The 13,869-nt window shown below is 39.5% G+C and overlaps 1 protein-coding gene across 1 annotated transcript in view; it reads left to right on the plus strand.

Moving 5' to 3' along the window:
- The window catches only part of LOC136863238 (facilitated trehalose transporter Tret1-2 homolog), a 426,910-nt gene that overhangs the window by 143,780 nt on the left and 269,261 nt on the right, over nucleotides 1–13,869 (plus strand). Inside the window, exon 2 of the mRNA XM_068225885.1 lies at nucleotides 7,501–7,627. Within this exon, the coding sequence (XP_068081986.1) occupies nucleotides 7,501–7,627 (127 nt within the window). The remainder of the gene's footprint in view (nucleotides 1–7,500; nucleotides 7,628–13,869) is intronic.

Here is a 13,869-nt window from a genome sequence, read left to right on the forward strand (position 1 = left end):
CCAAATAAGGACAAGGTATTTCTTCGAGTTGACATGCCACCGGTTACTGAAGCGAAGTGGATTTTTACCTAAAATATATAATTTATTGAAACAAGTCTCTTAGTTAACAAACGAGAGGCGGTGTAGAACTGCACTGGTTATGAAAGAAACGAACTTACTATGTAACTCATGCAACAAGCATGCACAGCATGATTCGTGCAGATAAAATATTACTCGCGAAACTTTTAGTGATAAGTTACCTGGTCTCCCTAGTGCTGAATCGGTAGACCTCAGCAGTCTTCGAGATTCATATTGGCAACATTTGAACACAAACTATGAATCGCAATGAGACATCTGGCGTACACTTTACGTACTAGTACTGTTGTTTACACAGCAAAGCCAAAATATAGAATGCATGCTCGGAACAAGATTCGCATCGAGAAATGTTACATAATGTTATATAATGTGTGTGTGTGTGTGTGTGTGTGTGTGTGTGTGTGTGTGTGTGTGTGTGTGTGTGTGTGTGTGTGTGTGTGTGTGTGTGTGTGTGTGTGTGTGTGTGTGTGTGACACAGTTGTTGACTGAAGATAATAAAGCTTTAGAAAGTTCCTATCGATCGATCATACTATAGATTCAATTCAGATTTCATTTCCATTCAGTTGGCAGTATTACCAGAACCGGGTTAGCTCCCTCCTTACTCCTCATCCCCCGTACAAAGAAGTATCACTAAAAGTTTCGCGAGTAATACAAACGGTTGAATCAGCATCTTCCGCGGTGAATGTGGCAACTCTGCGGCTAAATACCATTGTATGACGCAATACTTCAAGTCAGTCCAGCGTTGCCAACCTCGTAAAGCAATACGCAATATTCTGCTACCAGCGCTAGGACATTTCAGAGATAATGCGGAAATGTTAAAATAAAAACAATTTCAGAGTCCTTTTAAATTTCGGCAGCCATGTAATTGGAATGTTAGTCGTCCGTGGGAATAATTTAGACGCCCGGGGCGTGTGGGCATCTGTTTATTTGCAAGTCTCTACTCGTGTATACGTGAACACATGAGACAAATCAACTGCTGCTTGTATGCTTTAAGGGATTGATATTTGCCCTTGGATAATCTGTCTTAACGGTATTAGTTCCATAATGATTTCTTACACGATGCTTTTTAAATCACAACACCTCCCCACAGTTAGGCCTAGTACTAACAATCTGTCCGTCTTGGTAACTTCGGGAATGAGACAGAAAGGAATATTATTTTGGCGGATGATCTCAGTTTACCAAATGGTAACTGGGAAGGTAATGAGAATGACATAAAGCATGGCCAATAATGAATATGCTAATATGGGAAAGACAGATGAATCGTACTAGGAAAACAATTGATAGGGAATCTGCCACCTGGGGAACAGCCCTATGTACAGATCAGGATTGATTTGATTTCGTTTGCAATAGGGTTACAAAATTGTAATTTTCTAAACTCTTAAAAATAACAATAAATAAGGCCTCGCTCCTCGCTAGTATGAAGTTCATTACGTGATTTCAATTCGAGAAGTACGGTAATAAGACTTCTCCTATTTCTGATATATATAAAAACACATAGCGTTATGTCCACAGTGTATTCCACCTTTACAGTGTTCGCAGGTTTTCGAGTTTATTTTTAGTTTACAGCCAGCACCTAAGGAGCGAAAAATTCTTGTGTATTAATTGTACTCACTTTTTGAAGTCATTTAATGATTGTTCAATGGAAGAAATAACATTCTTCAAGATATCGAAATGTAGCGCAGGAAATTTACTTAAAATTAAAAATATAAAGTACTTTCGAGAAATAATAGTATTATTTATTTTAGTGCAGCAGTACCTAGAGAAAGTAGATAAGGCAGCGATGTGCCTGGAAAGAAAAGTTAACTTTTTGTATCACGATTTTGTAAACACAAAACAGTACACACCAACTTAAGGCAGACCTATAAGCCATTTACATCCAACAGATTCTATGACATCTAATTTCGTTTTTGAATTAAGAACTGACAGTTTTCATCAAATCACTCGCACGTCCATCTTATTATTGTGAATGATCTGGATCTCTACAGCTGTGTCTCACTGATGTGCTAGGGCCTACGCTGTTAAAATTCCTTTCACTTGCTCTTGCAATGGCGTGAATGCGGATACGATTTCTTTCGCAACTTAGGTAAATTTTCTTTTTTCGTCATCCGGTAGTTCTTTGAAACATGCATGAAGAAAGTCATTCATGAAGTGGAAATCGTGCAGTACATTAACAACTTTCTCCTTCAGTATCTTCATTGTTCCACTTTTATCTTGACTTTGGCTTGCATCTAATGAACTAAAAGTCCCTGGTATTACGAAAGGTATGGTCGGTTCATTTTCACCCTCCAGGTCATTTTTGGCGTCTTTGAAACATTTCAGAAAATTGTTTTGCCATTAAATTAGCTAGATACGAAATTCACTTCCTGCTTATTTTTCTCCAACAGTAAGTTTCCAAAATAATTTTGTTGCCAATCGAATGAATCCAACACCGTACCGTTGCTATTCCATCCAATTTCGATATCCTGATATAATTTTGTTTCTAATCCTGCCGCCAAACCGGACTGTTTCGTGTATCCCACAATTTTACGCACTGTCTAGATGGAGTTTTAAACATCAGGTAGGTCTTCACTGTGAAACTTTTCATCCAAATTGTGCCTTAGTGTTGTGTTTATGTAGTGCACTTCGCATTGTGTCCATACCATTCAGCAATATCTGCCGATCTTCTGCAGACTCTGATAAAATAGTAATATCATCGGTAAATTTCAAAGTTTTTATTTCCTCTCCATGGATTGTAATTCCCTGTCCAAATTATTATTTCATTTCCTTTATCGCCTGCTCTATGTAAACACTGAAATGGAGATGGGCAAATTGCAGCCTTGCCTCACTCCTTTTACAAAGCCCTAGATTCTTCTAACTGTTAGACTGATTTTTGTACAGGTAATAGATAATTCTCCTTTCAGGGCCGGGCGTGTTATCCCTGGGAAGGTGGCTCCTTTTCTCACCAGGGGTGGATAACACGACCGGGCAGTAGCTATGCATAAACACATCCATGCATTTATTCAGCGAATCGAATGCTCTCTCCTCAGTTGGCGGTTATCCTTGACTGGGAGAGAAGTGTTCATTCATTCATGCATGCATGACAATTCAATTCAGTCATGGAATCATTCATTACCAACTCATTCATACATTAAAGTAGCCATATGTATAGTGTCTGTGAATATGGAGAATAACTCTGTACAGACTTATGAAAATTAAATAAATAAATAAATAAATAAATAAATAAATAAATAAATAAATAAATAAATAAATAAATAAATAAATCTTCTTTCTCTGTATCTGATCCCGATCACCTTCAGAATCTCAAATAGCTTGGTCCAATCAACAATATCGGATGCCTTTTCTAGCTCTACGATTACTATGTACGTGGGCTTCGTCTTCCTTAATTCGATCCTCTAAGATCAGACGTAAAGTTAAGATTGCTTCATGTGTTCCTACATTTCTTCTGAAGCCAAACTGACCATCGCGCAACTCAGTTTCAACTTGTATTTCCATTCTTCTGTAAATAATACGTGTTACAATTTTGCAGGCGTGAGATACTCAACTAATGGTGCGGTAGTTTTCACGCTTGTCAGCGCCTGCTTTCTTGGGAATAGGTATAATAACATTCTGTCTGAAATCAGACAGTGCTTCTCCTGTATAATATATTTTACGTACTAAATGGAATAACCTCGCCATGCTGGTTTCTCATAAGGAAGGCAGTGATTCTGAGGGTATGTCAACGGCCGAGTTGGCCATGCGGTTAGGGGCGCGCAGCTGTGAGATTGCATCCTGGTGATACCGTAGTCTGTTCGAACCACACTGTCGGTAGCCCTGAAAATGGTTTTCCGTGGTTTCCCATTTTCACACAAGGCAAAGGCCACGGCCACTTGCTTCCAACTCCTAGGCCTTTACTATACCATCGTCGCCATAAGACCTATCTGTGTCGGTGCGACGTAAAGCAAATGTAAAAAAGTGTGTCATCAATTCCAGGTACCTTGTTCCTATTTAGGTCTCTCAGTGCTCTGTCGAATTTTGACCTCAAAACTGGGTCTGCCATTTCATCAGCATCAACAGCCTCTTCTTGTTCCAGAAGAATATAATCTACTTCTTTCCCTAGATGCAATTGTTGGATATGTTCCTTCCATTATTCTGCCTTGTCTCCTTTCCCGATAAGTGGTTTCCATCTGTGGCCTTAATCCTGATATATGTAGTTTACATTTCTACAAAGGTTTTCTTGATTCTCCTGTATGCATCATCCACCTTTCCTCCGACAATACAACCTTCAACATCCTTACACTTCTCTTTCATCCATTTTTCCTTAGCTGTCCTGCACTTGCTACTTACGTCATTCTTTGATCGTCTGTATTCTTTTCTGCCCTCCCAATTTTTTGCACTTTTGTACTTTCGCCGTTCGTCAATCAGGCCTAATATCTCCTGAGTTATCCATTGTTCTTTATTTGATCTTTCCTTTCTTCCTAAACTTTCTTCAGCAGCCCTACTGATCATATTCTTTACGACAGACCATTCTTCCTCTATTGTGCTTCCTCCAGCCTTTTCATTTAGTTCTTGTGCAACAAACAGCTTGAAAAATCCCTCGCACTCCTTTCTTCAATTTCTGCTACTTCAGATGGCATTTCATAACCAACAAGTTGCGGTTTGAATCCACGTCTGCACCTGCAACGCCTGGTTCATGAATCTCTGCCTAATCATTATGAAGTGTCTCCAGGTCTTATCGGTGCAGAATTCAACCGGCCGACTCTCATTCCTTTGTCTCAGTCTGAAATCTCCTACTGCATTACCTTATCTTCCTTGGCCTACCTACTGCATTCCATTCTCCCATCAGAAGTTGGTTCTCATCACCTTTTACATGTTGTATTAAGTCTTCCATCTCTTCATATATTACTTCGATTTTTCATCCTCCGCTGAACTAGTAGGCATATAGAACTGCATTAGTGTGGTGGACATTGGCGTGGTGTCTATCTTGACAACAGTAACTCGTTCACTATGGTGGTCGTAGTAACTTATCCACTGCTATATTTTCTTATTCATTATTAAACCAACTCCATCATTTCCCCTGTTTGATTTGTGTTTAATCGCCTGACCAAAAATGCTGCTTTTCCTGCCAACGTACTTCACTTATACCAACTTCATCTTACTTTAGTCTATCCATTTCCCTTTTCAGATTCTCTAACCTACCACAACAATTCAATCTTCTAACTTTCCACTCTCCGGCAAGCAGAATGTCAGTATCCACCTTCCTAATTATTGCCCCATCTCGTGCAGTCCCCACCCGGAGATCCGAGTGGAGGACAATTTTATCTTCGGAATATTTCACCCAGGAGGTATCGATCATCAGTACATCATTCATACAGAGAGAGCTGCATGCCCCCTGAAGTTGGTTTCGGCTGTAGTTTCCCTTTGCCTTCAGCCGTGTAGCAGTATCAACACAGCTAAGCCATGTTAAATAGTATGACAAGGCCATATCAGTCAATCATCCAGACTGCCGACCTTATAACTTCCGAAATGCTGCTACCCCTCTTTCAATGAACCATTCGTTAGTCTGGTCTTTCGGCGGATACCCATCCGATCTGGTTGCACCTGCGGCTCGGGTATCTGCTTCATTGGGACTCGTAAGCCTCCGCACCGCGGCAAGGTCACATGGTTCGCAGGGGAGGATGAAGAACATGACATTCTAGGTACATTGTTCATCTATAAATATAATAGACAGCTTGATATTTTTGGTGTGTACAGACCTGGAAGGCGTGATGATGACGCGGAATTATTTGATAAATTATTTAGCTATGTGAGGAATAAGACAGAAAGGAACGTGAATGTAACAGTTGATCTCAATTTGTCAGATGTTAACTGGGAAGGTAATGCCAATGATAGAAAATGACCAACAAATGTGAAACAATTTAATCCGGGAAGGACAGCTGAATCAGAAAGTGATGGAACCAACCAGAGGGAAGGGTATTCTCTTCTATCTGCAGGGACGCACAAATCTCCCCACCGCGGCAAGGTCACATGGTCGGCAGGGGACGACCTATATTCTTACAATTCACATTTTTTATCCCTAAATCGATTTGAAATGTTTTTATATATTGTCAGAAATAAAAAATATTTGCTGACTTATTTTCACTATCTTGAACAGTACTCGAATAATATTTTTGAAAGAAAATCCTAAAAGCGGGAAACTGTAAACAGCGCTCTCGGGAAATTCTTGAGAACATCCCGCAGTAAACACGCTCGTATTCTGTGTCACGAGGCGGGAAGAAAAGTGTCCGTTGAGCTGCCGGAAACAAAACTCATTTCAGTGTGTGCATTATGTGCCGCTTCCAAGTCGTCTTTAATTAAACAGTGGTTAGGAGACTTTCGCCATTTCACATCGGATGATAAAATTATATTCTGTGACGTTTTCAACAAAGAAGTGAGTGAAATTTGTTTTACAGTATATTTCCCCCTAAAGTGTTACTATCGATTTAGCAAAATAAAAATGGTATTTTCATTGATAAATCCCCATTAAAATATGTATATTTGAAGCTACGTAAAATATATTTGAGAATATATTTTAATATTTGAGAACCTATTTTATGCACCTAAAATAACATTTTTAGCACCTAAAATCCGACGTCTAGTCATAACACTCATTCTAGTCAATGGCTTGCTTTACTTTAGGCATGATCTAACACCTCACTTCATTGTTGTGCATTCAGTGTGTAGTATTTGACACATGTGCTGATTATTTCATGGAATATTGTTGATGGGTCGTAGATCGAACGCCCACATTAGCACAGAGTAGTCCTTGATTGTCTCTCTACCACTCTTAGAAATTGCTGTGGGTGTTGCATATTTGCTGTCTTTGCACTGATGTATAATGCTCACGGGGCTGCTCTTGTATACGAGTAACGCTTCGCATCCCTGTCTTGGCATTGAACATCCCCTACAGGACTAACGGTATCCCCTTTATTCACTCTCTGAAATGAATAACGACATGAATGAATATATTAGTTCTGTAGAATACAATTCCTTTTTCTACCTGTTTTTGTTTTACGTCGCACTGACACGGATAGGTCTTATGGCGACGATGGGATAGGAAAGGCGTAGGAGTGGGAAGGAAGCGGCCGTGGCCTTAATTGAGGTACAGCCCCAGCATTTGCCTGGTGTGAAAATGGGAAACTACGGAAAACCATCTTCAGGGCTGTCAACAGTGGGATTCGAACCCACTATCTCCCGGATGCGAGCTCTCAGTCGCGCGCCTCCACGCGCACGGCCAACTCGCTCGGTTTCAGTATTTTACAATGTTAAATCATAACTGGTAAACGCTTTTGCCATGGCGTTCACACCTACTTACAGTAATACTCAAACAACGAATAGAGCCAGGTTGTGTTATCCCACTACATATTGAAATAGTCACTCCTTAAGCTAATGGATTTTCTCTCATTCCAGACCTGAAGAAGCCCCTATGCTCACTGGAAACTCGGCCAAGGTCGCACAGTCTCAAGGATCAGCCAACAACAATGAAGACGTGCCGGCGGACGGACCACGCAGCAATTCCCGGTCGTTATATGCTCAGGTAGACGGTCAATCTTGTATCAGTTTATGAATTTAAATCGAGCGGTATGGGTCACGTAACTGTTAGCTTGTATTCAGCATATAGTGGGTTCGAACCCCACTGTCGGCAGCTCTGAAGAGTTTTCCTAGGTTTCCCACTTCCACACCAGGTAAATGATGGGGTTGTACCTTAATAAAGGTGACGTAGTATTCCTTCCTTCTCGTAGCCCTTTTCATACCTGCCAACCTTTGCGGTTTTCTCTTAAAAGGTAGTGTGCTTTACGGTTCTATGTATTAACTGTAATATTTTACGATTTTATGTACCAAGATCTTTTTAAAATTCGCGCTAGAACAAGCCTCCGCAGGCCGTCGATACATGCTGTGTGATCAGTGAATATTCGATACGTTGCTTTGATTAATACATCCGATCGTTAGTCTTAGACTGCGAATACGAGATGCGTCCTGAATCCCAGTCGATCGATGTCTGTTTGCTTGTGTTGAAAGAGACTGACTCTTGGATAACTGTTGGCTTGTTCTTTAACGCACTGATTGGTTCGATAACCTTTACCTTCCTGTAACAAAAATAGTTATTTTGTTCTTCACCACGAATTACAAAGTGTTACGGAAAAACGTGTGCCTTTTGTTCGTCGCTTAATTTGCTTCATAGTTATTGCCACGCGTGGCGAAGCTGTGGTTATGTAGTTGTGGAATGATGTAAATTGTCTTCGTTGTTTATTTTGTCTTATGATCTACGAAAAAATATAACCATCAGGTGTTTAGGGAAACCTATTCTTTGGGTTTCCCTTGTATACTGACATATACAAAAGGAGACAAATTTGCGATTTGTACCGTGTGCTCTTGTGATATTAACATAGCACATGGCGGCGAAAACGACCTGAATAATCCTGTAAAGTGTGTTAAACATCTTGGTAGTTCGAAATCTAAGAGAGAAAAACAGAAAATAAACAGATTTTTTTTGCCAAAGCTGGAGATAATGTAATCAAGGCAGAGTGTATACTTACTTTTTAGTGGAACAAAGCATTCTATTGAGTGCAGCTGACCATGCAGCAGCTTTGCTCAGAAAGATGTTTCCTACGACAGAAATCGCAAAAATATGTATGGTTGTAATGGCACAAAACCAACGTGTATCTGAACGAAATGGTGCATACTGCAACATAGGTCAATGTTACCTGTGTACAGAATAGTCCATTTTTGTTGTCGACAGATGGAAGCAATGTTGCAGATTCCAAATTGTATCCCATACCGCTTACTTTTTGTGATGCTACTCGAGAAAATATTATAAGTACTGTCCTATCGGTAGTAGCATTGGAATGGAGTTCGACAGGGTGCAGCATAGGAAAGTTGCTATTATCGCAGTTGGAATTAAATACATTGCGAATTAAGAACTGTCTGGCATTCTGTTCAGACAATGCTCCTATTATGATCGGGCAGAAAAATGGAGTTATAGCAGTTTTGAAAGAAGCTCATCAGGATATTTTGGCATGGGCTGCAGGTGCCATCTAATTAACTTAGATGCTGGAAAAGCTGCTCCAACTTTACCAGTTAGAATTGATGTGACCATTGTTGATATTTTATGTTACTTAGAGTAGAGTTCCAAAGAAAAGAACGTCTTCGAAAATTTCAAAGTATGCATGGAAAATAAGAAAACCACTTTTGAAGCACATGTACACAAGATGGTTATCCCTAACCACGTGTTTAGACAGATTATTAGATCACTGGGATCAACTTCTTTCATTTTATTAAGGATGAGGTGGTAGTGTGCTTCAAATATTTCTGCCAGTTTATCCTTTTATGTATTCCCAAAGCAGGGCACAGTAGATCTGATGACAAACATCTGAAGAGAGTTTTTGATTCCTTCTCCTTCTCCTTATTCTTCTTCTCCTTCTCCTTCTCCTCATCTGCCGAAAGAATGGTATGTTCTTTTAAATGTGACTCACCTGTTCTCAGAAACGTGAATCCCAATACATATCGTGAAGAAAAGCCGATCGAAACAAAGCATTTTGCGCGTTTTTACATGTGACTATCCAATCATTCGATAAGATCAATACAGTCCTTCAGAATGCTTCCCCACACATCCATGTACTGTTCGACTTAATGATGGATCTATTGAAACAGACGTTCGCCCAATTTTTCAAGCGAAGTGTAGTTAAACTAAACTGCATTGCTTGAGGTCCAGTATCACCCAATCCAGAATCAGAAGGATGTATAAGAATTAGTTATTGGCATTCAATCATCAAATTTTCTTACGATGCTACAAGATGAAAACAAATATTTTTTCTCGTCATTCAGAAAGTATTCCTGTGCAGCCTGTGACTACATGATTAAAAAGTTCCTTTTAAGAACGATGTGCTAAAACACGCACAGGTTGATAAACCTGGCGCCATTGAAGAAGAACAATTTTCTTCTGTTAATTTCTTTTTGGAGAAGTTTCCTCTTATTTTGTGTTAAAAAGTGAAACAAGAGATGATGCTGTGAATGAACTCCAAAGCCAGTTCGCGGCTCTTCAGATAGACTACTTATGTAGTGTTGTAAGTAACCAAGCTACAAATAATCCAATATGGGCACAGTTGTTGAATATATGTGGAACTGATGAACATCATAAATATTACAGGATCTCTAGATTCATTTTGCCTGTTCTTACCATATCGCACAGTAATGCAGGGTGTGAACGAACTTTTAGACTAATTAAGAACAGGACCCAGTTCAGGTTATCGATGTCTAATGGAACTATGGAAGCCATTTCCATTTTGAAGACGAGATGTTCTGAACCATGTTATACAAACGCATATACTATCGACTTTCTGAAGAAAGCAAAGCAAGTCACAACTTCAGCTGTTAAATCAGACTTAAAGATGTGCGTGTGATAGTTTAAATAATGTAAATAGCGTGTGTGCATATAATTATGTGCAGCAACATACTCTTTACTTCAATGTTTTAACTTGTCGTCTGCATAAACAAATTAAGTTGTGTAATTATATTTCATTGATGCATTTTGTTACTGTAACTGAGGTGAAATATTTTGTCCATTATAATGGCATCGGTTACATGCAGTGTTTTATATTTAAATTTTGTTTTACGTCGAACCGACACAGATAGGTCTTACGGCGACGATGGGATAAGAAAGACCTGGGAATGGGAAGGAAGCAGTCGTGGCCTTAATTAAGGTGCAGCTCCAGCATTTGCCTGGTGTGAAAATGGGAAACCACGGAAAACCATCTTCAGGGCTGCCGACAGCGGGGTTTGAAACCACTATCTCCCGGATGCAATCTCACAGCTATGCGTCCCTAACCGCATGGCCAACCCGCCCGGTGTTTTATATTTATGCCCTTGAACTCGTGATTATTATTGAAGTGAAGAAAAACCTGAACATTTACCGTATTTTGGTGCACTGGGTTCCCGCGTATTGTGATGTGCGGGGATTTCACTGATAGGTCATTTGGAAAATTGGCAGGTATGCCTTTCCTATTCCATCGTCGCCATAAGACCTATCTGTGTCGGTAGCTGTAAGGAAATAATAGAGTAGGATGTACATTTCGAGATAACTTACCTTTAGCAGAATTATATATTTATAAAGGTTGCATACCACTAAGTAAATTGAACATGAAAGGTTTAAAAGTATTCTGAATCACAAAATAAGTAATTGTTTGTGAATAGTGAGTCTACATTATAATAGTCGAAATCATACTTCCCGACGAATTCCTTCCAATAGTAGATAAAGCAAAATAATCCTCAACTGTGACGCCTTCAGCTGCAAATGAGAAAGCAGACGACGGTTCTGCTCCTGGAGCCCACATAACCCTCCACTTTACATAAAAGTCATTACTGCCTGCTGACCTTAATGTTTCAGTCATTTGTCCTTTGCTTTCTTTTTTTCTGCATAACGGGATCTTTTCTGACTGAAGTCGGTGGCATTTGAGGGTTTTTAATTACAAGTCTGTATCGTTGACATGTTAAAGAATTTTTTGCAAAACAAATTCCTATACTCAGGCGTTTCTTAAGATTGTTAGCGTTAGAACTGCCATTAAAAGTTTATTTATTTATTTATTTATTTTTATTTATTTATTTATTTATTTATTTATTTATTTATTTATTTATTTATTTACATCCGTTAATGTTCATTTGTTCCAGTAGGAAGTCATGATGGACTTCAACGAACACATTTTGTTCAGAGGAGAAATTCACGACCACTAGACTCTTCGATTCATCTATCAAAACCTCCATATAAGCATCCTAAAATCATTACGTCATCATAATATAGTATCAAACATTATTCCTCTGGTTGCGTTCCCAAAATTTCATTGCGAGGAGAGGACTGAAACAACTCTCATGATTCCTAAATCTAATCAGTCAGGAAAAGTAGTTTACCTCATAACAACGAACATTTCCTCGTATTTAACTTTTTTTCATGAATGCAAAAGGGTGTGACAGACCTCTTCAAAACCTCGTCCATCAAATTAAGGGTCAATTAAGTGGTTCAATTGTAAGGATTACGCACGTATTTTGAAAGCTCCTCTTCCAAGTGTGTTGGTTGGAGTTGACTTATGGCATGTCCTATCTAACGCGAGAAGCAAAGACAAGGCACACAGTACCTTTGGATCACGCTAATTGAGATTGAAGAGATTTAAAACTAGTGGTTACGTCGGAGTCCCTGAGCTGGCTCCAGTCACTGAGGATGACTTGTGTACCACTTTCGGCAGCACTTTACCAAGTACCGATATATTTATCCTTTGAAGGGTATGAATCTCCTTTTCTAGACCCCTTATGTAGAACAACAGTTATTTTAGCAGATAAAAAGCGCCAAAATTCATAGTTCTTATCCTAGAATACTAACCCATGTCCATAGCTAAGAATTTCGTAATAGGACTGCCGAGCAAGTTTTGGGTGCTCTGACATGTTCGTTTTTGCCTACAATCTTGTACCTGTCTTTATTCCCAGAATATTCCTCATTAACAGCAGAAAAATTCAGTGATACAACTTTATATCCAGTTACAGGATGCTTATCTGAATCCTAGTCCCAGATCATTACTAGTTCAGACACACAATACCAAAGGTTACTGGATAATTTTCCTTTAAATAATTAAGCGGAGATGATCTAAGTTGCTTCCAGTTCTCTGAAAACTCATGTAGGCCTACTGAGCATTGATCTGTTTAAGGTTCATGCAAGAACACATTTGCCCATTCTCCGCATATTGCACCCTTCACCGCGCGGATGTATTTTTAGCTGTTTCCTTCCGGTGGTGCAGAGCTGAACTGTTATCGTAATATGAATAATAAATATTAGACAAATTGCTAATCATAAAATCGTGGGGATTTCTTAGAATTATCCTGCTAGATTACTGCGCCGAATAGTGCTCATCAGTGATGAAGCCCTCCTCATGAGCCCACCAGCTCACCTTTTAGACCTCCGCAGGAGTTCGAAACCTCAATTTGGGCCAACTCCTGATATGATGTTGACTGGTGGATATTATTGCTTTATGGGAGGAAAAATATATGCACGATGAGACAGGAGTTCTTCATAGCACTGTGGTTAATCAGACACTTGGTGACTACCCTTGTGTTAATGTTGTTTTTGTAACTATTGGCATTGGTTTCAATCAATCTAGAATTCAAATTGACGCAGAGCATTGTTTTATTTTCTTCACCAACCTTAGCTTCGTAGTCTCTTGTTGTTCATATCCTTACTAGGGGGTTCAGTATCGATCATTGATATTTTTGGCAATTTCTGTATACCCTCTTCATAAATGTTTCTTTGTCACCCCCTTCATACCAGACACTTCCGCTAAGGCGTTACTCGGACTGGATTATGCATTCCATAGATATTAGGAAATTTTAGTCAGGTTCTCTTCAATTTAATGCATTATTTTTTTCAATTTTATAGTTAACGTTTATTGTACTGAGAACTCCTGGTGCAAAGAGGAAACGTATATCTCAGATCCATGTGCTCTAAAGTACAGACGTCACTATCTTGTTGAGTCTCGTAACAGGTAACAACTGCTGCAACACCTTGCAGCCAGAGGCGTCCATCGTACTCTCGCAGTTCGTATTAGCTCTGTTCTGGTGAGTTGGCTTATCATCATAACACACAAAGCGCCACGCACAACACATCGCGACGAACAGAACTCTGCCTAGTAGTATGCATTATATCAGCAAGCCACGTGCTCGCTGGTAGCTGACAGTGACAATCCAGTTCAGTAATGGCAAGATAAATAGTGTTGCAGGTTTTTAAAAGGACAATGCGGAACA

The sequence above is a fragment of the Anabrus simplex genome, chromosome 2 (assembly GCF_040414725.1).
Source record: "Anabrus simplex isolate iqAnaSimp1 chromosome 2, ASM4041472v1, whole genome shotgun sequence".
NCBI lineage: Eukaryota > Metazoa > Arthropoda > Insecta > Orthoptera > Tettigoniidae > Anabrus > Anabrus simplex.